This window comes from Mustela nigripes, chromosome 1 (genome assembly GCF_022355385.1).
Source record: "Mustela nigripes isolate SB6536 chromosome 1, MUSNIG.SB6536, whole genome shotgun sequence".
Classification (NCBI taxonomy): domain Eukaryota; kingdom Metazoa; phylum Chordata; class Mammalia; order Carnivora; family Mustelidae; genus Mustela; species Mustela nigripes.
The window spans coordinates 100,659,690-100,684,996 of NC_081557.1; the positions used below are offsets into that span (position 1 = coordinate 100,659,690).

Here is a 25,307-nt window from a genome sequence, read left to right on the forward strand (position 1 = left end):
GATGGCCTCAGTTTCCAGTCATTCCTGTGGCGGAGCCGATGCTGCATGGCCCAGGCGTGCACAAGTCACATCGTTAGCGGAGATTCTCTGGCATGACCCTGGGCCCCAGGTCAACAAAGCCACTCTTACCAGGCAGGACATTCCAAGATCTAGGGGCAGAAGGCAAGGGCCAGACCTTCTTTGGGTAACATTAATTTTTTATTTAACAGCTTTCTTGAGATAGGATTCATGTGGTATACAATTCACCCATTAACGCGTACAGTCCAGTGGTTTTTAGCAGATTTACAGACGTGGGCAACGATCGCCACAGTCGATCTTAGAGCATTTCTGTCACCTCACAAAGGAACCCTCTAACCTTTAGTTATCACCTGCTAACCTTGCAGCCCCCTTCCGTCCCCACCCTGAACAGGCCCAGATCTGTTTTCTATCTCTGCAGATTTCCCGGATCTCGGTATTTCATGTGTAGGATCCTGATTTTCTGTGACTGGTGTCTTCCACGTAGCGTGATGTTTTTCTGGTTCCTGTTTTAGCAGGCGTCAGTGTTTTCGTTTCTGATTCGTTGCCTCCTGCCTCTCTCTTGGACAGATTTTACATGTTGTCGATGCATTCATCAGTTGACGGGCATTCGGATTGTGTCCCTCTTTTGCCTGTTATGAATAATGCTGCTCTCGAGATTTATGTCAAGTTTTTGTTAGACATATGTTTTCATTTCTCTTTGGTATATACCTGGAGGTGGAATTATCTGGTCACATGGTAATCCATATGTGTAATTGTTTATTAGTTTACATTCATCTGAGGAACCACCAGACTGTTTTCCAAAGAAACTGTCCCGTCTCACATTCCCACCAACAGTGTATGAAGTTTCTGATTTCTCCGCATCCTTGTCAACACTTGTTAGTATCTGACTCTTGAACTCCAGTCATCTTGTGAGCCCCAAGCAGTAATATCGTTGTAGTTTTGATTTGCATTTCCCTGTGCTGACTGGCCATTTGTGTACCTTCCCTGGGGAAATGTCTGCTCAGAACCTTTGCCTCGTTTTGGATAAAGTTGCTTGGTTTTTGTTTTTCCGGTTTTTTGTGCTATTATTGAGTTATAGGAGTTCTTTAGATATTTTGAATATGTGATTTGCAAGGATTTCCTCATGTACTCTTGGCTGCCTTTTCACTCTGTTGACAGTGTCCCTTGGTGCACCAAAGTTTTTATAAGTTTGATGAATTCCAGCTTATCTATTCTTTCTTTGTTACCTGTGCTTTTGTTGTCTTAATCAAGAAGTCATTACCAAATTTAATGTCAGGAACCTTTTCCTCTATGATTTCTTCCAAGAGCTTTAGAGTTTTAGTTCTTAAAACTGTTCTTAAAATAGGTCTGTGACCTGTTTTGAGTTAATTTTTATATAGGCTATAAATTAAGGGTCCAACTTTCTTTTTTTTTTCTTTCATTTTTTTGGGGGGGGGGTATGTGAATATCCAGTTGTTCCAGCACCATTTGTTTAAGGGACGTCATTTCTCCTGTCAGTGGTCTTGTTGAGAGTATTCCGACCATATATGGGAGGGCTTATTTCTAAGCTCTCTCATCTATTCCTTTAAAAAGAAATTAAGATTTTATTTGTTTAAGATAGAGCACAAGCAGGGGAAGTGGGCCAGCAGAGGGAGAGGGAGAAGCAGGCTCCCTGCTGAGCAGGGAGCCCAATGTGGGGCCGATCCCAGGACCCTGGGATCATGACCTGAGCCAAATGCAGACACTTAACCGACTGAGCCACCCAGGCGCCCCTCTGTCTTCTGTTCCATTGGTCTGTTACACTGTTTTGGTTACTGTGGCTTTGCAGTAAGTTTTAAAATCAGGAAGTGTGAGACCTCTGCCTTTGTTCATTTTCAGGATTATTTTGTCGGTTTGTAGACCCTTGAGGTCTATCCCATAGGAATTTTAAGATGGATTTTTCTATTTCTACAGAAAACATTATTGGGATTTTGAAAGGCTTTTTGTTGAATCTGGAGATCACTTTTGATATCTTCCTTTTTTTTCTTTGATGTTTTTTATTGTCATTACCACATTTTTCTGATTTGTTCGAAAAATAAATTCTTGGAGTTTTGAAATGCGATGTGTGAACTCGAGCTTGTACCATCCCATCAGCTTTCTCTAGGACTCCATCTAAATGAAGAAGAGTCTTATTTTCATACTTCTCTTTTCTTTCTTCACCTCCTTTCTGCCAGCAAATGTTTTGCTTTTCCACTTTGTATACTTAGTTCTTCACTTTCTGTTAACATTCTGCCCATTAAAATTTTTTTTTGTTGTCAGATACAAGAAGGTGGTGGTTTGAGGCTCACAGAAGATGTGTACATGATTAATAAATTAAAAGCATTTTGGATCAAAGCCCAAATAGAAGATAATGGGAAAAATTCAGATAATTAGAGGTCATAGGATGAGGGGATTGTAGTTGTAGAAAAAAATCAATTTTGTATTGTGTTGAAGAATTGTGCAGATTGAAGAGACGAGACTGTACTCTCTATTCAAAAATATGCATCAGAGAAGTTTGGCAACATCCGTGGAACATAGATTTAAGAAGCACTGTCTTCCCTATACAAAGGGTTTGATTTGAATTGAATATATACCCTGATCACTCATGAGCTGGTTTTTAATAACATTGTTTTATAACACTACGTCATGTGGCATGGGTGCATGTAGAAGTATGTATTCTGCTCCTGCTAATACACTTCAGCCAAGAGAAGGACCTACCAGGTGTCTGTGTTGTCTCTGCTGAGTACCTTCACTCAGTTGGGGGTCTTTATTCTAGGTGAAAGTTAAGGTTTCTTCTCATTCTCTGTGCTGCTTCTACACCATATTTAAAATACACCCTTTCTGTCTTTTAAAGATGGATTTCTTAAGTGAGAGGCTTCTAGTATGTCATACACTCTTCATTTTTACAGCCAGATAACTTGTTGGATTCCTGCTTCTATCACTTAATAGCTGCGTGATCTTGATGAAGTTTTTAGTGTCTCTTAAGACTCATTTTTTAAATCTTACATGTGAGGATGACAGTTCCTATGTTGTAGGGATGTTTGGATGAGGGGGAGTACTTAAGGTTTCTTTTAGTACCTAGCACATGTTTGGTACTCTATGAAAATAATTAATAACTAGTTCTGAGAATTTTCAAAATGTATTATGTTGTAATTGAAAGAAAAGCCTGAAGTTAAAATAATTGTAAACCAGGGCAGTTCACATAAATAAACAACCTGAAAGAATAGAGAGATGCATGCAAGGATCAGTACAGAGAAATAGAAGAAGATAAAAAATAAGTTCTAGTAAAGACAAGGAAGCTAAAGTGCTTGGAAAGACCCCTTACTACTAATAATTAGTAACCTAGTTTCTAATTTTTACTTGGTTCTATCAGTAATGACATTTTAGAAGTATTCTGTTTACATTCTATTTTATTTTCTATTCTTCTTCTTCTTCTTCTTCTTCTTTTTTTTTTTTTTTTACTTTCTTAAGGTGGATGTTGATATTAGTGATTTGAGGCCTTTCCTGTTTTCTGATATAGGTGTTTGGTGCTGTAACTGTCCCTCTAAGGACCACTTCAGCAACATCCCACAAATTCACCTGTATTTTATTGTACTTCAAAATAGTTTCTGATTTTCTTACTTATTTATTTGGTGGATACATGGGTTGTTTGGAACTGGGCTATTTAATTTCCAAATACTTGGCAGTTTTCCAAATGCTGGGGTTTCTAATTTAATTCCATTGTATTCAGTGTACATACTTTATGTCATTGGACTCCTTTTAAATTTCTTAGGACTTGTGTTACGACCACAGATTCATCTCTTGGTAATTATTCTCTCTGCACTTGAGAAGAATGTGTATTCTGCTGATATTGGACTTTCTGTCAGTGTCAGGTTAAATTGGTTCATAGTTTGCTCAGGTCTTCAATATGCCTATTGATTTTCTCCTGCCTGGTTCTATTAATTATTGAGAGAGGGGTATTTAAATGTCTGACTACATTTGTGGATTTGTGTATTTCTTCTGCAGTTCTATCAAGTTTTTGCTTCATCTATTTTTAAACTCAGTAATTAGGTGAATAAATTTCAGTATTGTTACGTCCACTTGATGGTAGGACCCTTTTATCATTGTGAAATGACCTTTTATATCCATAATATTCTTTACATTCAATTCTGCTTTCTCTGACATAAATACAGCGATTCTAGTGCTTTCCAAATCTTTTTAAATGTTTGGTAAAATCTAAGCATCTTGCTTTTGCTTCATATTTGATGATGAAAAAGAGAAGAGAGTTCTCTTTTGGTCTAAGTACTAAGTACTTAGAACTTAGTCTAGTAGAAGGAAACACAGTTCATGAGCAGTTATGATATAGTGTGGTCATAGTGAAACTAATGGTAGTGCCGTACCAGTGGTCTTGGGAGATCCAGGAAGGTTCTTTTTTGGGGCAACAACTAAATTGAAGCCTCAGATTGAAAAAGCAGTGGGAGTAGAATGGCACAGTTGGGGCAGAATTGGTCAGAGAGCAGTGTGTATGAAGCCTGAAGGTGTTAGTGTTTTAGGGGACTGAAAATAGGATGATGATCAGAGCATAAAGTTAGGGATGTGATCATATGTGACCAGAAAGGTCATCAGTGCCAGACTATGAAGAAGATTGTAATTGTAATGGTGGCTCTAGTTACTAATAGAGTTACCAATAGTAGTAATAGTAATGGAGTTCTTCCTGTGTGTCAGGCATGTGTTGTGAGGATTCAGCAAGATAACCTACTAGGTAGATAGTATTGTTATAACCGTTGTGAAATGAGGAAGCAAAGCGTGCAGGGAGCACAAAGATTAAATAACTTGCCCAGGACTAAAGACAGAGATGAGCCAGAACTTTGCTATGTTCATTCTGACTAGAGAGACCCAGCTTTTAACCATCATGCTTGTCTGTCTATAATTCAGTAGCCAAACCCGAGTCTGAACTTGCTCCTATTCACAAGGGAGAGCTCTCTGAGGATATAAACAAAATAAGTCAATAAAATTTGTGTTTTAAAAGCATCACCCTGCCTATAGTTGATGTTTGTGGAGGTGTGGAGAAGCCACCTGGAGATAGAGTTGAAAATGTTTATGTTCTGGGGCGCCTGGGTGGCTCAGTTGGTTGGACGACTGCCTTCGGCTCAGGTCATGATCCCGGAGTCCTGGGATCGAGTCCCACATCGGGCTCTCAGCTCCATGGGGAGTCTGCTTCTCCCTCTGACCTTCTCCTCGCTCATGCTCTCTCTCACTGTCTCTCTCTCAAATAAATAAATAAAATCTTTAAAAAAAAAAAATGTTTATGTTCTTTACAGAGCATATGCTGATTTTTAAAATGAAAGTCGTTCTTAACCTCTCCGTAGTTCAGTTTCCTCATCTATTAAATGGAAACAATAATGGTCTCATTCTCACGGGAGTAAAAAAGCAATCACATTGCGTCAAATTGTACATGGTAGATACTTGGTAAACTTGACCTGTGATGATGATGTTGTTGATGACTATTGTTTGACCTTGAAAATCAAGCTAAAACTTTTAATCATGCTTTTCTTCTTCTTCTTTTTAATTTAAAAGTTTTACCCTAGAACTCACAGATAGGACTTCAGCAGCAGTACAATAAAATGTTAACCACTGCCTTTTCCTCACTACTGTTATTTTGGTTTTTCAGTTTATGGGAAAAACAGATGGAGACTATTACACTCTAGATGACATGTTTGTCTCCAAAGCAGCTGAGAGAGAACATTCTGGTAAAGAGGAAGAGAACCAGAGGAGGAAAGCAATTGCCGAGCACCAGCATCTTGCTGCACAAATGGAAAAATGTCTGTATTGTTTTGACAGCTCTCAGTTTCCCAAGCACCTTATTGTGGCCATAGGTGTTAAGGTAAGAAGTAGAACATTTATTGCCCCGAGGAAGCAATGGAGTGCCTTGCACAGATTGGCCTCTTTCTTGAGACTCTCACAGGATTCCAGTCTCTCTGCTTCTCTTCTTCTGTGTTTCGCATACTTTTCTTCTCTAACTTCCCATGATTCTTAGAATCTTCCTTAGAGCAAGTATGAATATTTAGGTGACAGGAAGCTCACATTCTGTGTGATACTGCCCTTGATAGAGGCAGTGTTGGGTCATGCCTGAGGCTCTGCACTCGGGAGCCCGCCGGCCTGGACTCAGCTTCCAGCTCGGCATTTACCAGCTGTGTGAACTTATTGTCACGGTCGGCACTTGATTCTTAGTATTAAAATCACTTCAGAAATACTCATTCTAAAGTGGTTTCTGCTCCTTCCCTTACTTGCTTATAGAACCTATTTGTTTCTTTATAGAATATCTCATAATTGTAAAATGTTCACTGTATTTTACTTGCTTATCGAGTCCCTCTCCTAATAGTCTGTAAGTTCCATGAGGACAAAGGTAAGTCTTAGTCATGTACACTAAGCATGTATCCCATTGTTCACCAGACATATATCCCGTTGTATGTCAAGAATATGTTTGTAGTCACGTATTTCAATAAATATTTGGTGACTTAATTCTTATAAGTAAGTCATTACTGTGTATGTGATATGGTCATTAGTTGCTGGGTGAGTGTCTACTCCCATGTACTTGTGGAGCTCGTGTTGTAGTAAAATAGGGCAGAAAATAAAGTAATCCCTGTCCTCATTAAAGGACGTGTTGTCCTAGAGCAAATAAAGTGGGTAAATGGATAAAATGATAGGATTTTTTGAGACAGTGGTCTAGAAGGCCTATTTGAGGATGTGTTTTATTAAAGCTCTGAAAGAAGGAGCAAGCACCATGAAGCTGGGAATTACCCTTGTTTTAGGAAGGGGGATCAGTGAGTGAAGAGCCCTGAGGACAGAATGTGCTCGGCATTCACGGAGCAGGGAGGCCAGTGTAGCTGGAATGGAGAGGGAGAGGAAGCTGAGTGAATGAGAGCTGGTTCAGGAACTGAGAGCTTGGGCCCTGTCCGTATGCGTGTTTATGTATTAATTTGTTTCTCGCGTACATGAGATACACCTTATGAATCCAAAGAACTGGTGTTGGCTTTTCCATTCCAATGCTAGTGTTTAATATTTGTATAAGACTGTCAACTTATCAGTTTGTATTTTCATTTCTTTATTTCCTTACCCTTCTTCTAATTCTTTCTTTCCTTTCAGACTTTATCAGAAAGGTAAAAGTAAAAATCCCATTTAAAATTTATTCAATTAAAAAAACCCTACCGTAACCAGTTACTTGTATTTGTTTGAATTATTTTCCAGACCTTTACATAAACAGTAAAACTTTTGTAATTACAACATTATGAATATTTCATTCCTCTTCAGTCTGATCCCCACCTTTTATAGGCATAGAAACAGATCAAACATAAAGTAACCCTTCAGTGTTTTCTTCTGTGCTTGGGGAGAAGTTTGGAGTTTTTCCAGGGGGTTCTTTAGTCCCCAGTGCTGGGGACAGGCTGCATGCGGGTCCTCCGCAGGTGCTAAGTATACGGACCTGTCCTGGGCTTCCTGTGTAGGGAAAGTAGGCATTTCTCAGTCCACCCATGAAACTGGCCAGTGAACAGACATTTTCTGTTTCTTACGACCTGCCTTTTCCCGTGCTCCTTGGTGGTCCTCTTCTGTGGTCAGGTAATCCACCTTTCCAAGCTGTTTTTTCTAATGGTATTAAATTCTTCTCTTTGCCTGAATGTCCCAAGAGTTGGCTGATCTGTTTGTCTCCTTGTGGGCTCATCTTTGCCCTTTAGTTTCATTTAAAAAACCACTGGAGCCTCTCCTTTCTCTACCTGTGCTTTATTTGTGCTATCTTTGCTCTAGAAATTACCATCAACATTTAGCCTTTTGTCTTCAAATATTTTATTTTATTTTATTATTTTTTAAAGATTTTATTTATTTATTTGACAGGCAGAGATCACAAGTAGGCAGAGAGGCAGGCAGAGAGAGAGGAAGGGAAGCAGCCTCCCTGCTGAGCAGAGAGCCTGATGTGGGATTCGATCCTGGGACCCTGAGATCATGACCTGAGCCAAAAGCAGAGGCTTTAACCTACTGAGCCACCCAGGCACCCCTGTCTTAGAATATTTTAATCTAGAAATATTTGAAATACCGATTAGAAGGAATTTCTTCTATGTCCTACAATATGTGACTAACAGTTCATTTAATTTATCCGAATAAACAATAGCAAGTTATTTCTTTAGTTATTACCCAAATTAATCATATATGATTTTGAGTTTCTAAGGAATTACTTTGCATTAAGTTGAAACAATAAATAGTATTTCAGAGCAATTCAGTGATTCTCCCTCACCCTGAATGTCTAATATTTAAAATTAATGTCTCAGTACAAATATGTTAGTGAAGCGGTATTTGTTCTCATTAGAGTCACCGAGTTAGAAATAACTTTTGATCGTCAGCTGTCCTCCCTTCTTTCCTTTTTAAAAAATAAAAGTCATCTATCCTCCTTAACACTGATTTTTTTTAAGTAGGATTTGTTTTTTAAAACAGTTTTAGATTCACAGAAAAATTAAGAAGAAAGAAGAGTTCCATATACACCATGTTCAGTTTCCTCTCTTGTTAACACCGGACAGCAGTAAGCAGTTTACTAGTTGTAAATTTGTTACAGTTAATGAATCAGTACTGATGTTGGCTTTAATTTTGAATGTGGTTATGGTTTTACTATCAATTTAGATAAATTTCTGTATCTACTCCTACTTTGTCCTCAGCTTTGCATTATTTTGTTAAATAATATTGTCTGCCATATAAAATATTTCTCACCAAAACCAAGCAAAAAATGATAGAAAGTAAGACCAAGCCCCTTTGCAGAATATTATTTATGTTCCTCATGAGCACTGCTCACTGCATACATACTAACTGCCCTTTCTGTTTTGTTAAAGACAGTTTGTGTGTAGTGAAAAAACAGCACCAGTTTGTAGGTAATACATGTATTTAAGTAGATAGAACTTAACAGAGCAGTGAAGCCCTTCAGAGCACATTTCCTTTCTGTCTTAGTTGAATTCATTCTCTTTGCTCAGCCAGTGAGAGAAGGATTGCCTGGTTAATAGGAGCCAGTTAGACTTCTCTGTCATCACCCCCCCACGTATTTTTTCATTCTTGCCCAAAACTGTGTTGTTTCAAGAAAGCAAAAAGCTTTCTCACATCAAGGATAAAGTGTCATTCATTTTGCCCTTGGATAAACTCTGATATCCGTATAACAGTTAAAATTGAGACTTGTGCTGTAAATTTCCATTTGTTAAAATCTATCTTCATGGCCTTTAAAAGTTTTAGGAAAATGTCCTCTATTTTTAAAAATATTGAAAGAAAATACATTGCTTGTAAACAAGTAGACCATATGAAACGTTAGCCGTGTTTCCCAGGGCTCATTTGTCACAACAGAAAGTCTGTACGGTAACGTTTCACTTCGCCATGTTTTCCCCATAGGTGTATTTGTGTTTGCCCAGCTTCCGGTCTCTCACCGAGGGCCACTGCCTCGTCGTCCCTCTGCAGCATCACAGAGCAGCTACCTTATTGGATGAAGACATCTGGGAGGAAATTCAGGTTAGCCTGATCACGCTTATCCTAGGAATGCTCCTGAGCAATCTTTACAGACTGCTGTTGTAAATTCCAGTGGGTTTTCTAGACCTTTGTCCAGTGATTTTCCTTTCTGAACTTTTACACACTAGTACACATTTCCCTAGTTATGTATACCTGTGGGCCATGGTGCTTTCACCACTCACTACCTTTTAATTTTATTTCCCTTATGTACTCCGTGTTTTGAAAGCTTTTCTAAAAGTTTATTTATTTTTTTTTTGAGATATCATTGATGTATAACATATTAGTTTCAGGGATACAACTGAAAGTTTCTGCATACTAAGTAAACTGTGACGAATTAGTATTTTTACTTAAAAATATCAAGGTAAGATTTCTAATCCATGTTTTCGTGGAACATGAGATGATGATTCTTAGCACAGTGAGCTGATAGATTATAGCCATAAGGAAAGATGTTTTCAAATAATAAAAATAAATTTGGGAAGTCAGAGATTCATATCCAGCATTGGCCATATTTTCCTATAATGGAATTGGCCTCTGCTTCTGTGATTTTTGCTATCAGCCTTTATTGCTACACTTTTCCCTTTATAACCTGGCCCAGCTTTTGAATTCAAGGATTGTGTGTGTGTGTGTGTGTGTGATTCTGTAAGAAACTGAAAGGCACAACATGGGTGAAATTGCTCCTGAGTTATTTCAAGACCTCATAATGACCAAAAAAGAAAAGAAAGAAAACTCTTGTTTTTCTAATACTGGAGAGTTGAACAGCGGTTAGAGGGACCCTTAGTTAGAAACTGTGAAAATTGTAAGACTTCAGAAGAGACTGCATACTTTGTCTTTGTGTCATGCTGACAGTGTTGAAAGAGGAGATATTTTGACTGCCTATTATGAAATTCAGTCTCCTACTCCTTTTAAGTTTATGCTGTGAAAGGTGAAGGGCAGACTGTTTTAATGCGTCTGTGGCCAAGTGTGGGCAAGAATGTGGACAAATATATCTGATGTGAAAAAAATTTTTTTTCTAGTGATGGATGCCAATGCAGTAAATAATTTAAAGTGGAAAGTATGCAAATTTGGTTTTCAGGATTATTTTGAGACTTTTCTGGAATGTCTTTTAAAAATTTATACATGCTAAACTGATTTAACTTAGAGCAAAATACAGTGCCAAAAAGATTTTAAATAATACAGGAATCTGGTCTGTGTGTTTTATATTTCTGTAAGAAATTAAGCTATTTGATGGAAAACATTGAGGTGGGTAAAGAAGAATTTTATTCAGTTCAGTAGTTATTGAGTACAGAAATACAAGATAATCCAGGTGTTATGAGAAATGCATACATAAAATCATTAATTCTGGCCAAAGGTATGGTGTATTCTTATACAGGTGACATAATTTAGTGGATTTTGTGAGCCATATGCTTTATGGAAAATTGAATGAGGGAGTAAAAGCCAAGTTCTTTAATACAAATAACAGCGTTATGGTTCTTTTCTTGTGATAAAAGAAGAAATTCTTACCAGTTATTAGTATAAGATAGTGAGCAAATAAAGTATCTGATTTGAGCTTATTTAGAGAAATGTAGTTTCTTTGTTCTTATTTTCAAATATGTATAAGAATATCTATAAAATTTCAAATTGGGGCAACTGACTGGCTTCTGTCAATGGAGTTTGTGACTCTCAATCTTGGGGTTTTGAGTTCAAGCCCCATACTGAGTGAGAGATTACTTAAAAATTAAATATCTTTAAAAAATTTTAAGATTAATTAAGTCTGTTAAATATCCTATGGTTATTCCAGCCTTCTAGAGAATATATAACAAAAATTACTTGACTTAGGAAAAAATAAGGTTTACAAATGAAGGAACAACTCCTTTTAGGTGATTTTTAGCCCCATCCTCTAGTAGCATTTAAATTTAACTTTAGATCTTATTTAATAAAAAAATGCAAAGACAAGTTTCATCACAGCATGTGGGAATAATCACAGATTCTGACTGAATAAGAGCCAATTTTTTAGTTTCATTAAATATGTATAGTGAAACCTAGGTCCCCTTTAAAGTTATTCTCACCTGTCTGACAGGTATGTTTGAGCCTATGTTACAGTCAGACACCGTAGGCCCATTTTTTAAGTCCCTCAGAAGAGCGGTGTGGTGGCGAGATCACTATGTACAGTGGGCCTCACTGTGTAAAGATGTGATGGGGCTATTTCACTGGGAAACCTCCAGTACTAGACCATTGGGTGTCTTCATGGGGCGATCAGACTTCCCAGAGATCACTCTTTCTGGCTCTTAGAAAGGGCAGCCCAAACAGCCTGCTAGAGTTCTGGCAGCTGAGTTGGGGAAGAAGGCTGGGGTGGTAGAATTTGAACCTTAAGTAACATCTCCTGTAATGCCCCTGTTTTCAGACTGTAAACTCCCAGCTGTGTTGGGTTTTCCCAGCCCAGCAACCTTATCGTATACCTTCTCCAAACAATAACCTTGTAGTGTTCTGCCAGTGTCCAGAAACATAGTGGCGTATTAATCGCTTTTTTCCAAAGACTTTCATCCATGCCATTTGCTTTTTGCTACACCTTCACTCTACTTCTGCAGCTACTTGGTGCTGCCAATTCCTGAGCCTTCCGAGGCTTCTGCAGTGTAGCGTGGCCTCCTTCTCTGTCCTCTCCCTGCTAACCAGCCACGCACCACACGCCACCCAGGGTGAACCAGCTTTCCAGTGTTTAGGTCAGATATTTTGGGGTCATCTGAGTTTTGGTGATTCTTCTCTAATTCTTTCTGTTCTGGTAAGTTTGGACTGTTTTAAAAATTACTTCAATGTCATTTTGAGTGGTTGCTCTGTGAAGGTTATAGAGTTAAATATATACATTGTATGCTGTCTCATAATATTTATCTTGGGATAACTTTATCTTTAGACATGTTCTATTTAGAAAACTTGAATAAATTATAGTATTAATATTACATGATCAATTCTAAATAGCTTTGATATTTTTAAGTAAAATAATTTTCATTTCAAAATTTTGTATTTATATTTACCTGAATTGTTGTAATGCGGCAAAATAAGAATTGTAACACTCTGTAGTATAGTTTACTTAAAATATATTGTAAGATATTTTAGTCCAGATGTGTTTAACTAAATGAAGAATGGCACTTGGGTGAGTAGTCACAGTTTAGAAATGTGGAAAATAGTGATTACCCAATGGATAGAGTTTTTTTCCTACAAGAAATATGGGAAGTTTATGTCATCCCTATATCAAGGGGTAGCTATATCTCTCTGAAGCATAAAATAGTTTCGGTATCTTATAATAATGAAATAAAAGTTTCTTCAATGTTTGGTTGTCATATAACTTAAGGAATGAATATTTTTTCAACATGTGTAGTGTATGTGTTATATTGAGCTTTGGGAAAATCCTGCTTGAGAGGAGTATAACCTCAGATTATGTCATTAAACTCATATTTTTAAATTAAAGGTTTTATATGCAGAGAGAAGTACTTCAGTGTGTGTGTGTGTCCTCCCCAAAAGTGTTTGCATGATGTTTATATATAATACTGAGCAATTCTTGTATCACTGCTAACTTAGGTCTTTTGAGTTTTCATTTTTAATTGATGACCTCTGGAGTCCGTCTTCTTCACTGTTATCCAGAGAGTATCCAGAACGAGCATCCAAACAAACAGTTAAAGCAGGAGAGGGCTGTGAGCAAACATTGTTGCTGCTTCTGCTTTTTATCCATTTTCTACCATCTTCAAAAAAGCTTAGTTTTAAAATATGTAGTTCTAATCTAGTGGTGATTTTCCTTTGTCTTTTTTTTTTTTTTGAAAGATTTTATTTATTTATTAGAGAGAGAGTGAGAGAGCATGAGCGGCGTGGGGAGCAGAGGGAGAGGGAGAAGCAAGATTCCCCACTGAGCAGGGAGCCAACGCTACGCTTGATCCCAGGGCCCTGAGTTCATGACCTGAGCCACCTAGGTGCCCCGATTTTCCTTTTTCTAACACGGAAGATTATCTTACCACAAAACTTAGTAATGAAATAAATAACAATTAATTGAATATATTCATAATAAGAATTCAGAAACATATTAACAAAATAGAAACAATCTAAAAACCTATGTTATAGAACCAGTTGTATATTTCCATTAGGTTTTGTGTTTTAATTTTTTTGTGCATGTGATACAAGGCCTATGAAGGTAACCGTTGGGACATACAGTTGAGTGGAGGGAAGAATGTGGTTAATGTTCTTCACTGCTGTTGCAAACAAAACCTAATTCACTGTGTTGGAGAAAGCAAGGGTGCATTTCTTTCTTTCTTTCTTTCTTTTTAAGAATTTTTTATTCGAGAAAGAGAGTGAGAGAGAGAGTACACGAATATAGAGGGGCGGGGCAGAGCGGGGAGAGCTTCCCCCTCTCCAGCAGACTTCCTGTTAAGCAGGGAGCCCAATGCAGAGCTCGATCTTGGGACCCTGAGATCATCATCTGAACTGAAGGCAGACGCCCAACTGACTGAGCCACCCAGGCGCCCCCAAAGTTAATTTCTTATGTCTTATTCCCATGTGGGTTGGGCAGTTCTCCAAGGCAGATTGCCTGTAGACATTCAGTCATATATCCATATTCCTTCCATGAAAAGGCTATTCTGTGGTGGAGTCCTTCTCTTTGAGCTCCTTGGATGAAAGAAAATGAATACAAAGGCACACTACCCCTTAACTGTTTCAAGTGACACATAAGCCACTTGTCACGCAAGTGGCACTACCATTTCTATATGCATTCCATTGCCCAGAATTAAATATGTCCCCACCCAAGTCCCAGGGAGGCTGGGAAATTATTAATCTTTTTTTCTCTTAGGAAGAGGAAAGTGAAATAGTTTAATAAAAACAGCTTTTGGGGGAAGGGTTTTTTTTTTTTTTTTTTCAAAGATTTTATTTATTTATCAGAGAGAGAGAGGGAAGAGAGCGATCACAGGCAGACAGAACAGCAGGCAGAGGCAGAGGGAGAAGCAGGCTCCCTGCTGAGCAAGGAGCCCGATGTGGGACTCGATCCCAGGACGCTGGGATCATGGCCTGAGCCGAAGGCAGCTGCTCAACCAGCTGAGCTACCCAGGCGTCCCGGGAAGGGTTTTTTTTTATCTGCAGAAATTAAATTAGAGCTTTGGCAATTGCAAAATTTGAATGATTAATTTTATCATGTAGATATCCAGGTCAATAGTTTATATATTTTTTTATTTTTTATCATAATTTAACCTCATTTGTGTGTGCAATGTCTCCATTAATTTAATTTTATCTAGTACCAACGTCAGAGAATTTTTTTTTTTAAAGATTTTATTTATTTATTTGACAGACAGAGATCACAAGTAGGCAGAGAGGCAGGCAGAGAGAGAGGAGGAAGCAGGCTCCCTGCTGAGCAGAGAGCCCGATGTGGGACTCGATCCCAGGACTCTGAGATCATGACCTGAGCCAAAGGCAGCGGCTTAACCCACTGAGCCACCCAGGCGCCCCAACGTCAGAGAATTTTTAAAAGGGGAAACAATCATCTTTAGTCATTTATAATGATTTATCTCATGGTCACCTTATAATGAGATTATAGGTGGAAAGTCTACAACCCCGTAGGCTATTAGCCAAGGCTTTGGGGTTTACCAACAAATGGAGTGTCTGCAGTAAAGAGACTGTGTTGGACTTCTCTGGAGCTGTGGTCAGAAACAAAAAGCAATCCTGTGTCCGTTGCTTATTAGATGTCTTTCTAGTTGACATCAGGTTACAGTTACTTGATTTCTTTTTTTTCCTACTTAAAATGAATACAAAACAGAAAAGCAATGAATGATCAGTAATAAGTAATTATGGCAGACCTGGCAGAATCCCAGAACTCCGGTCCCCTACGCAGCCATAAACCGTCGCCTCTCACCGTTCTGAGTGTCAGCGGAGGCTGGGTGGGGAGTCTGCGCACCCATCTCCACGTGGCTGTCCTGGACAGTGTCTGAATGACAGCCTGGTTGAATCTCTGGGGGGTCGTGCTGAGTGAAGAAAAGCAACCTCAAAAGATGTTGTGATTGCATTTATAGAACACTGGAAATGCTAGGGTTACAGAAGCAGAGAGCCCACTGGCGGCAGCTGCTGTGATGGGAGAGAATGTAGCCGTGAGCAGGCGGTGGGAGGGATCCTCACGGGGCTGGGGTTGCTCTGTCTCTTGACTGTATCCACGTCGATATCCTGGTTGTGATACTGGACTGCGGTTTTGTAATGTGTAACCATTGGGGGAAACTGGGTTAAAGGCATATGGGATCTCTCTGTATTTTCTTCAATGTGATCTACAATCATAATTTTAAAATTTTAAATATTTGAAAGCTATAAATCCACTCACAAATCTAAGTAAAAAATGCTTCTTCCTCCTCCTTAGGCAAATATAGTAGCACTTTACAAACATATGACACTCCACAAAGCCACATTTCAATTTAGGATTCTTTGACACCTTGGTGGTGGTGGGGAGTTGGCTTCTGGCTCCTAGTCTTCAGCCTGGCCCCCTGTCTTCCCCCACTGAAGCCCCTGGCTTCATCCTGCTCTACACAGGCTGTCCCGTGAATCCGTGTGGACGTCCCAGACTGCACGTCTGAGCTCCACAAACAACTGACCCCCAGGCCTATGAGTGTGAAATAACTAAAGAAATAAGCAAGTAAAAGATAGCAAGAAGGAGGGATGTTATAACAATGTTGAGTTCTTTGGGAAAAGAATACACTCTTACTTTTCAACTTTAGCATGTTTGACTTTCATACATTTGCTAGGACACGATTCTCTGTGAAAATAGGGGACCACTTGAATGCGCAAGGTTACCGGTGAAGGGTCGGCAGACATACATGGGAACCAGCAGAGAGAGATGCTGTGAGCCCAGGCAGACAACTGGCAGGAAATTCCACGCCTACCTTCTAGGAGGACCTTTCTTGGCTTGTGGATATTTTCCTCTGATTTTACTGTCAGTTCCGCATATTTTACTACTTGAGTTTGTTTTTCTCTCTTCCTTTACTTATTTTAGTTTATTGGAACCATTTCCAATATATACGTAAAACTATGCAGAGTAGTTCCAATTTTTAAAGAAATGTTGCTTAAATATGTGAAATTATGTAGTAGATTTAGAAAGTAAAGTAACTATAAGGTAACAGTACAGAATTTAACTGTTGTTTGCTACTTATTTTTTATTTCAAAGGGATTGAGTTTACCTTTTACTGTTTTCATAGTTTGTATTTTTTTCAAGTGCTTTATTTACGTAGCCATGTTCCTTCCTTCAGATGTTCAGAAAATCATTGGTAAAGATGTTTGAAGATAAAGGACTGGACTGCATCTTTTTGGAAACATACATGGGCATGAAGAAGCATGGTCATATGGTTTATGAGTGCATTCCTCTTCCGAAGGAAGTGGGCGAGATGGCTCCCATCTATTTTAAGGTATTTGGGGATGGACTTTGCGTGCGTACTTTTCTGCTACCTTGCTGTTTTACGAATGTGGTTACCTTTTTTCTTGTATTTTTTTTCCTATGTACTTAAATCAGATTCCATCTAAGGAAATGAAGTAAAGCACACAAAAAAAATTCTGCTGTATTACAGAATTCTGTGGAGAGACATTTAGAACTTTGACCTTTAAAAAGCATGCTTATTTATAAGTATGAATAAACTGTCAAGTGGTCATTTATAATTTCTATTTTAATTTCTCATTTCTCAAATGAAAAATAAGGGTTTTCCACTGAAGTACTCTCAAGTCAAAATTATCGTCCTAATTCTAGAAAACCTACTGAAATTCACAAGACCTAAACATAGTTACATACAAATAGTACAGGTTACAGTTGTTGAAATAAGTTACTGCTCTTTTAGTATTTAATACCTCGTTGTGCTATTTTTCAGAAGAAACCAGTGTCCAACCTTGACGTACATTTTTTGGACATGCAGTTACTAGAGTTTTTAATCAGTCAAGTGTCATTGTAATATTCAGGCAGCTTTTACTGAATAGCATGGTTTGCTACTGAGCTGAATGCAGTGTGTCTTACAGACAAGCATAAATGCTTATGTGTAGAGCCATGTGTGAATTAGTAACACGTGCAGTGAACAAAGGAGGTCATGTTTGCAAAGTGCTATAGAAAGACGTTCCAATGCAACATTTAGACAATACAGGATGGTCAAGTTCATTAATATGGACTGTACATCCCAATAAGAAAGATTATAAAACCTATTAAGGTTAATGAGACAATGAAAGTCTCCTTTCTCTATAGAGATCTTTTCCCCAAGATTTATTGATTTACTTGAGAGAGAAAGGACACATGCATGCATGAGAGGAGGAGAGGGAGAAAGAATCATCAAGCAGACTCCCTGCTGAGCACAGAGCCTGACACAGGTCCTGATCCCAGGACGCCGAGATCATAACCTGAGCTGAAATCAAGTCAGCTGCCTAAGTGACTGAGCCACTCAGGTGCCCCAAGATATTTTTTTAAGTCGGCTCCACACTAAGCCCCACAATGGGGGGCTTGAACTCATGACCTCAAGTTCAAGACCTGAGCTGAGATCAAGAGTTGGACACTTAACTGACTGAGCCACCCAGGTACCCCTCTCTAGAGATTTTTAAAAACAACTGACTCTTGGATTTCAAGGATTATACTGTTAAAATAGAATAAGCTGGTTAATCCCCAAACCCAGGCTAGTTCTATGTTAAACAGAACCAAGTGGGAAAGAGGTTATTATACTTTTATTAATTTTTTTTTTTTAATAATTCCTCAGGAGAGTCTTAGGTGATTGTGACTGTCGGCATTGAGGTAATAGGGCAGAATGTGAAACAGCCACTGTCAGCTCCTGTTGGGTGACAGAGATGTAGGAGGCTGGGTTACTTCTACACGGAACCCCCTGCCTGATCAGTAAAGATGGATTTACTTGTTCTGACTTCAGTTTTATGTTGAATATGCTACCGTCTAGTGTCAACACAAGCACCAGCCCATGACTGTTAAATATGGAACATCAGTATAGCTGATATTTTGAAATTGGGCTTATTTGAATGTTAATTGTAGGTTTAAGATTTGCTTCATTAATAATGATAACTGTACAAAAATGAGAATATTTTGTACTCATTATCCCGGCTTTTCTACTAAATATTTCTTTGCCATAAATACTAGTTCTGTTGCTTAGCCTAGAAAGTCTTATAATGCCATTTCTGTGTATTTTTTTCTTTCCCTGCATCTTTACTGCTTTGTTATAGGGCCAGAGATCGTTCAAATGCTTGGTTGCCACAGAGTGTATAAATCACTCTTGATATTTGGAAAAGGGCAGTCAAACTAAACAAGTTTATTTGAATAGATTTTTATGAATGAGCTAAGGAAGTTGTGAACTTTAATATTTGCAAACTTACGTTCAATACTAAACTGCTTAGTCTTATTAAGGATTGTGTTTGTCATGTAAAGTTGGGCTTGAAGTCAGTACAAGAATTAAGAATGAGTAAAATAATTATCTTGGTAAAGAAAGGACTTTCAAAAAATCAAGATGGTCCAAATTTATTTTATTTTATTTTTTAAAGATTTTATTTATTTATTTGACAGACCGAGATCACAAGTAGGTAGAAAGGCAGGCAGAGAGAGAGAGGGTGAAGTAGGCTCCCCGCTGAGCAGAGAGCCCCATGCGGGGCTCAATCTCAGGCCCCTGAGATCATGACCTGAGCTGAAGGCAGAGACTTTAACCCACTGAGCCACCAGGCACCCCAAGAAGGTCCAATTTTAAATAACAAATGAAAGCCTTAACCATTCAAAATAATGAACTATCATTATAATATTCTTTGATTAATTCACTATATTACTTTACTTTTAAACTATCTCTTTGTATTTGCTTATAAACTACTTTTTCATTGTTAAATGTCTTTTTCTTAGAAAGCCATAATGGAGTCTGACGAAGAATGGTCTATGAATAAGAAATTGATCGATCTCTCTTCAAAAGACATCAGAAAGTCTGTAAGTGTCTCTCCCCCCCCCCCCCGCCTTGTATAAGAAATGATCCTGGTACTTAGGATCTTAGGATCTTCATTAATTTTCACATGATATTTGAGAAAGAGGCCATTTGGCCGAGTGACCAAAGGTAAAGGAGTTCTAAGAATAAGAGATTATTTCCATCCTACTTGGTATAGCAAATGCCTATTTATTCAGATGTTTCTGTGTTATGTGTTCCTGACCTCCTGGCCAGTGCCCGTGTAGTGCCTGTAACTGGCAATGACAGCATCACACTCAGCCAGAGGAGCTTCCGTCCTGGGCTTTGCAGCCCCTGTGGAACATGTGTGAGAGGGGCCTTCTTTTCGCTTGAATTACAATGAGGGAAATATTCTCCTACAGGCTCCTCTTCATTTTCTTTTTCCCTTTGTACAGAGACTCCCTGGTAGGTTCCTGTAAAACAGTGGTTGAGTTAGATTATGGCTTCATTATTCTTGGTGAAGTTTCCTAACCACGTTTCCCAGTTAGTCTTGATTTGCTAGATTATCTCTCAGACATTCTATGCTTGAGTTGAATACTCCTGCAATGACCTTTCTCTTCTCTAGAAATATAAATGCAGTAGAACAGAACTGTGGATTCCTTATTGTTCTTTTATTCATGAAGTTATTTATTGTACAGTTGCTAGTTGAGTGACAGCTACTTACCAGGCACTCCTATAAGCAGTGGAACAGAACAGAGAGGACTGCGGACCCTGTGGGGCTTCGGGTCCGGGTGGGAGGAGGGGCACTCCAGCCTGTACTGTTGTCCCCGGGCTGAGTGTGTGAATGACGTGTTGAGCACAGCTGCATCACTTGGTTCTGTGTTGTTTTGGAAGCTTTTATGCCACGAGGGCAGAGCTGAGTGTTGCAACAGAGACCATATAATCTGCAAAGTCCAGAATATTTTATTTAAATTAAAACTTTTTTTTAAAGATTTTATTTATATATTTGACGAGAGAGAGATCGCAAGTAGGCAGAGAGGCAGGCAGAGAGAGAGGAGGAAGCAGCCTCCCCACTGAGCAGAGAGCCTGATGCGGGGCTTAATCCCAGGACCCTGAGATCATGACCTGAGCCGAAGGCAGAGGCTTACCCCTCTGAGCCACCCAAGTGCCCCTAAATTAAAACTTTAATAAGTTTTTTTTTTTAAATAGGCTGACCCATGTTCTAGTAGATGACACTAGCCTATTTTCCTTCTGTTTCTCCTTTTGGAAAGCCAAACTCCTGATATAAATTAACTGAGGATTTCTTATTACATTTATTGTATCTTAATTAGAAGATTGAAATTTCATTGTATTACTGAAGATAGTTTTAATTCAAAGGTAAAACACTGTCTCCAGCCTTCTTCTCTCTACTTGATGTTGAAATGGACCAGACAATACATTTAAGAACAAAACAAAAGCCATTCCTCCCAAACATCCTCTTTGTTTGTTTTCTGTGATTGTTTGTTTTCTGTGACTCTGTCGAAAAAGGTATCTGACGTAGGCATATTTGTTGTGCCTGAGTTTTTCACTTCTCACATCATCTCCATTGCCATTAAATATTCTTTTATAACCTGATATTAATGGTGTTTGAAAATATTTCCAAGTAGAAATTATAGAAGAAATGTATTATTCTCCATTCATTACTCTGTATATGCAGTTTTCTTACGGGTAAACCATCTACTACCTATTCTAGATATTAGAACATGCACAGGACTTGGGTTAAATACCTCGAGGGCTTTAATATTAACTTAACCAATATGGAAAATGAGAAACCAGTCTTTGTAGGAATGGTAGTTGTGCATTCTACTTTAAAGCTTTGCGAAAATACCAACAGCTGCTTTTTCTAAGTCACCACCTAGTATCTGCGAGTCACAGCAGAGAGGGAATGAGCCAGATAACCTCTTAGCTTTAGGATTTGGCAATTATGTGGATGGAGCTGTGAAGAGAACTTGTGTATTAGGAATAATTCCAAAGGAGGTCACTTTTTAAGTTAACAAGCTTTCCACTGTCTTTTGAAAATGATGAAAGTGTTTCTGAGCACAAAGTGGAAATATTGACTTACTTTAATGTTATTTTTATTCTGGAAGAACCTCATTATACTTATTTTTCAAGCTCTGTGTCCTTGGTAGTTTCATAAGTGTTTATCTGCTTCATGGGGTGGTGTGATTCACAGCACCACCACCACCACCACCACCACCCCGCAGGTAGATCCTTAGCTTCTAGCAGAGATTTACATACTGGTAATTCATTCTGATTCTTTTTTGACTTATATTTTTATGTGGTGAGGTTAGCCTTTCTTTTTAATGCCCATTTTTTTTCCTTTCTGGATCTTAATTTCTTTGCCTGCATCAAGTTTGTGTGAAGTTCATTGGAACAAACAAGGGAAATCTGTGTGTTTGTTGCAGAACAGCTGTGTTTTCCTAACTAACTAGTTAAGAAAGGTATTCATTTTTCACAGGGCTATTTTATTGAGATTTCCTGTGAATTCTTCCTGAACTTTTAAGTAGTATGATTTTAAGTTTAATTTTGTAATAACTAATTGAAAAGCACACTTAGGGATTTTTAAAACTGAGGAAGGTCCATGTCAAGGAAACTTCGGGTTTACCCAGAGACCTTCAAACTCAAGGACAGTTACAGGAAGTCAGGAGTGAGATCTGGAGTATAAAAGGGGAAAATTCAAATATTACTGGTGGTTTTGTTGTTTTGTTTTTTACCATCAATGTTTTGCCATAATTCTGTCAGTATCTTTCCCCGCCATTCTGGCAGGGCGGCAGGTTTTCCCTTCTGTGGCCTGCGGGGAAAGAACAGAGAGGCCCCTGGCAGCTCCTGTTCCTCGTGTACCAGTAGGAAAAGCCCGGCAGTCACATCACAGGCTGTTGAGACTCTTGGTGTGTAAGTTCATTTCCTACTGGTGATGTCATAAATTACCACAGACTTAGTGTTTTAAATGAATGCATATTTATTATCTTATAATTCTGGAGGTCCCAAATAGGAAATGGGTTTCATTGGACTGAAATCAAGGCATTAGCAGGCCTGCATTCCTTCTGGAAGCCACAGGGAAGAATCCGTTTCCTTCCCTTCTCTAGGTCTTAGAAGCCTCCTACATTGCATGACATGTGGTTCCTACCTTGATCTTCAAATCCAGCAGTGTGGGATTTTCCAGGCTTTCTCTGACAGTGACTCTCCTGACTCTTCCTTACAAGTATCCTTGTGATTGCATTGGGCCCATGTGGGCCAATTTCAGGATATCTCCTCCTTTCAGTATCATAAGTTGACTGCACCTAGGAAGTCTCTCTGCCATATGAGGTGATCTATTCATGGCAAATAGGGGATTAGAACACTGACATTTTAGGGCCATTATTCTGCCAAATACAGCGTGATGCGAGCGGAAGGCATGGGCAGCGTCATCACAGATAGCTTCCTCAAGTTTTCCCTTTCTTTGGAAGTACTGTCGGTTAGTTGATGTAGTTCTGTATCATTGTAGCCATTCCCACTCATGACTCACAGGTGGTTGCCTTCTTCAGATGACAGAAATATTCTCCCGGAGCCTTCTGTCCTTTTTTCTTTGACCACCATGTTTGGACAAAGCACTGTTGTTTGGAAGACAGAAGAGGCTGTAGTGTTTGAAGAACCTTCTCTTTGCCATGCATTGGGTTAGGCCCTTTACGTGCCTTCTCCTAGTTCATCCTTCCAGTTGTCATGAGAGTCAGAAATGTTAAATTACTTGCCTGGGGTTACAGAGGTCTAAGAAGCAGAGCTGTGGTCGACTCCTTGACTTTGTCTTTTCTTCTCTAGGGTCATACATGTTTATCGTATATTAAAAATGTAAAAATACAAAAAAAACCCACAAAGGCACAAAATAGCTACCCACTTCTCTGCATTTTATGTTATAAACTATTTTGTAAACTGATTTTTTTCTTACGCTTTTCCTGTAACATGAACAACTCTTTCTAAGCCCTAATTTTAACTGCTTTATATTATTTCATGATGACCACTGTCTTTCCACCATACTGTATTATCTCCTTCCAAGTCATGCCTTCTCAAGGACACAATATAAAATACATACAGTTAAATAGATGTGTGATTCAGTGTCAAAAATGCATAAGTGCCAGCTGTATATTAGGATCACGACCCAGTTGCGTAATGTGTAGTGACAGAATTAGGGCTTAGAGGGAAAACTTGCAAGGAGACTGATCTACTTAATTGATAAAGCCAGAAATTATGGACTTTTTCCAATCAAGGTAGAGTGTGTGTGTGTGTGTATAGAAAGGAGAGAAGAAAAGATAATACTTAATCCTGGATAAACTTTGAGATGAGGTTGATGAACTATTATTAAACCCATTTTTTCAGTTAATCAAAAAAATGTGATTGGGTTTAGTTTATCTTTGGTAAATCAGTAGTAGTAAAGTCTCAGATTATAAACAAAACTCTATGTATATGGGTATGCCTCTCCCTGTTCTGCTTTGTGAGGGAAATAAAAGAAACCATGTCCTTATTCTCTTTGTAGTCTAAGGAAAAAATTGGTACCTTTTCTTTCCTGTTTTCCCCAAAGACAGGAAAATAGTTGGTTTTGATTATAATTGCTGGATGTTATGAAGAGCTGTCTGGCTGAGAGGTTACCAAATGAAATGTTTCACTTTGAGAGTTAAGTCATTGCCTAAGTATTTCTAGAGTTGGAAATTTATTATATACATTTGTCTTAGAGGGGTGCTTAATTACTGTCACGTCTCAGAGCAGGAGCAGGGACTCAGGAACTTCCTGAGCCGGACTGTGCTCATATGTGATTTATCTGTTTGTTTAGGTGCCCAGAGGCTTACCTTACTTCGCTGTGGATTTTGGCCTCCAAGGAGGGTTTGCCCATGTCATTGAAGATCAGCACAAATTCCCTCATTACTTCGGAAAGGTATGCTCACAGCTTGAATAAAATTCCAGAGGTTAGCAATTTGGTAACACTTTTCTTTCAAAGGGAACTCGAAACTTTGGGCACAATATAGAGTGAAGATGGGGAGTACTGTTCCATCCAGTTTTTAGAGGAAGAAGCTAGAAACTATTAAGAAAAGTATCCCAGAATATTCCTAACAGTCATGATTGTCACTGGGCAATCCAGCATTTACGGACACGGTCCGAGAGCTGGTGGCTGCTTTCCTGTGGAGCCAACCAGCCTTGTGCGGGGAAGGGGACGACCGTCCATGCTCTCAGCGAGCTGCTGGTGAGCCGCGTCCTGTTTGGAGCGCTCCGTTCTGGAGCTGTTGTCGCTCTGGTCACCTCACGGATGAAGAGGCTGAGCTTCAGACAGAGCCAGGGGTGCAAGCTCCTCTCGTTCGTGGTTGCAGTCGACCCCTCATGCACAGTGAAGCACCTTGTGGTCTGAGAAGAACATACACGTCGTCTCGCTCATACACGTCGTCTCGCTCCGTTCCCAGGTGCCCAGGCTGGTGTGCAAAGGTCGCTCTAGACTGCCGGTACTTGTTGTCATGGCACCGTGCCCTGCGGGGTGCAGCCCGTACGTTCAGGGCCTGCTGAGTATCTGGGAAGTGTGTAAGTTTGTATCAGGGACTGGAATGAAGATCATGTGACCGCTGGAGGAGTAATACAGTCTGAGCAAATCATAGTTCCAGAAGTGCCTTTTTAATCAAGTGTAGCTCAGGCCTTTCTGCTCATGTTTTCCAGAAATTATTGTCTCCACTGGTCCCTTTGTTTGTTTGCCAGTGAAGAAGGTTTCCTTTTCCATGAAGCTTTTTCTGAATTACCCAAAAATAGACTCCTCTGTTTTTGAGTCTCCATATAGTCTGCTTTGGTGTTTACCTCATCTGCTTTCTAAGATGGCTCTGTGCGTAGTTTGGCTTTTCTTCCTCAGCCCCACGTTCTGGG

At 39.1% G+C, this 25,307-nt stretch overlaps 1 protein-coding gene across 1 annotated transcript in view; it reads left to right on the forward strand.

The window, feature by feature from the left end:
- The window catches only part of CWF19L2 (CWF19 like cell cycle control factor 2), a 140,137-nt gene that overhangs the window by 112,321 nt on the left and 2,509 nt on the right, over window positions 1-25,307 (forward strand). The window contains exons 13-17 of the mRNA XM_059418267.1: window positions 5,666-5,878; window positions 9,409-9,525; window positions 16,755-16,910; window positions 19,364-19,444; window positions 24,238-24,339. Coding sequence (XP_059274250.1) covers window positions 5,666-5,878; window positions 9,409-9,525; window positions 16,755-16,910; window positions 19,364-19,444; window positions 24,238-24,339 — 669 coding nt within the window. The remainder of the gene's footprint in view (window positions 1-5,665; window positions 5,879-9,408; window positions 9,526-16,754; window positions 16,911-19,363; window positions 19,445-24,237; window positions 24,340-25,307) is intronic.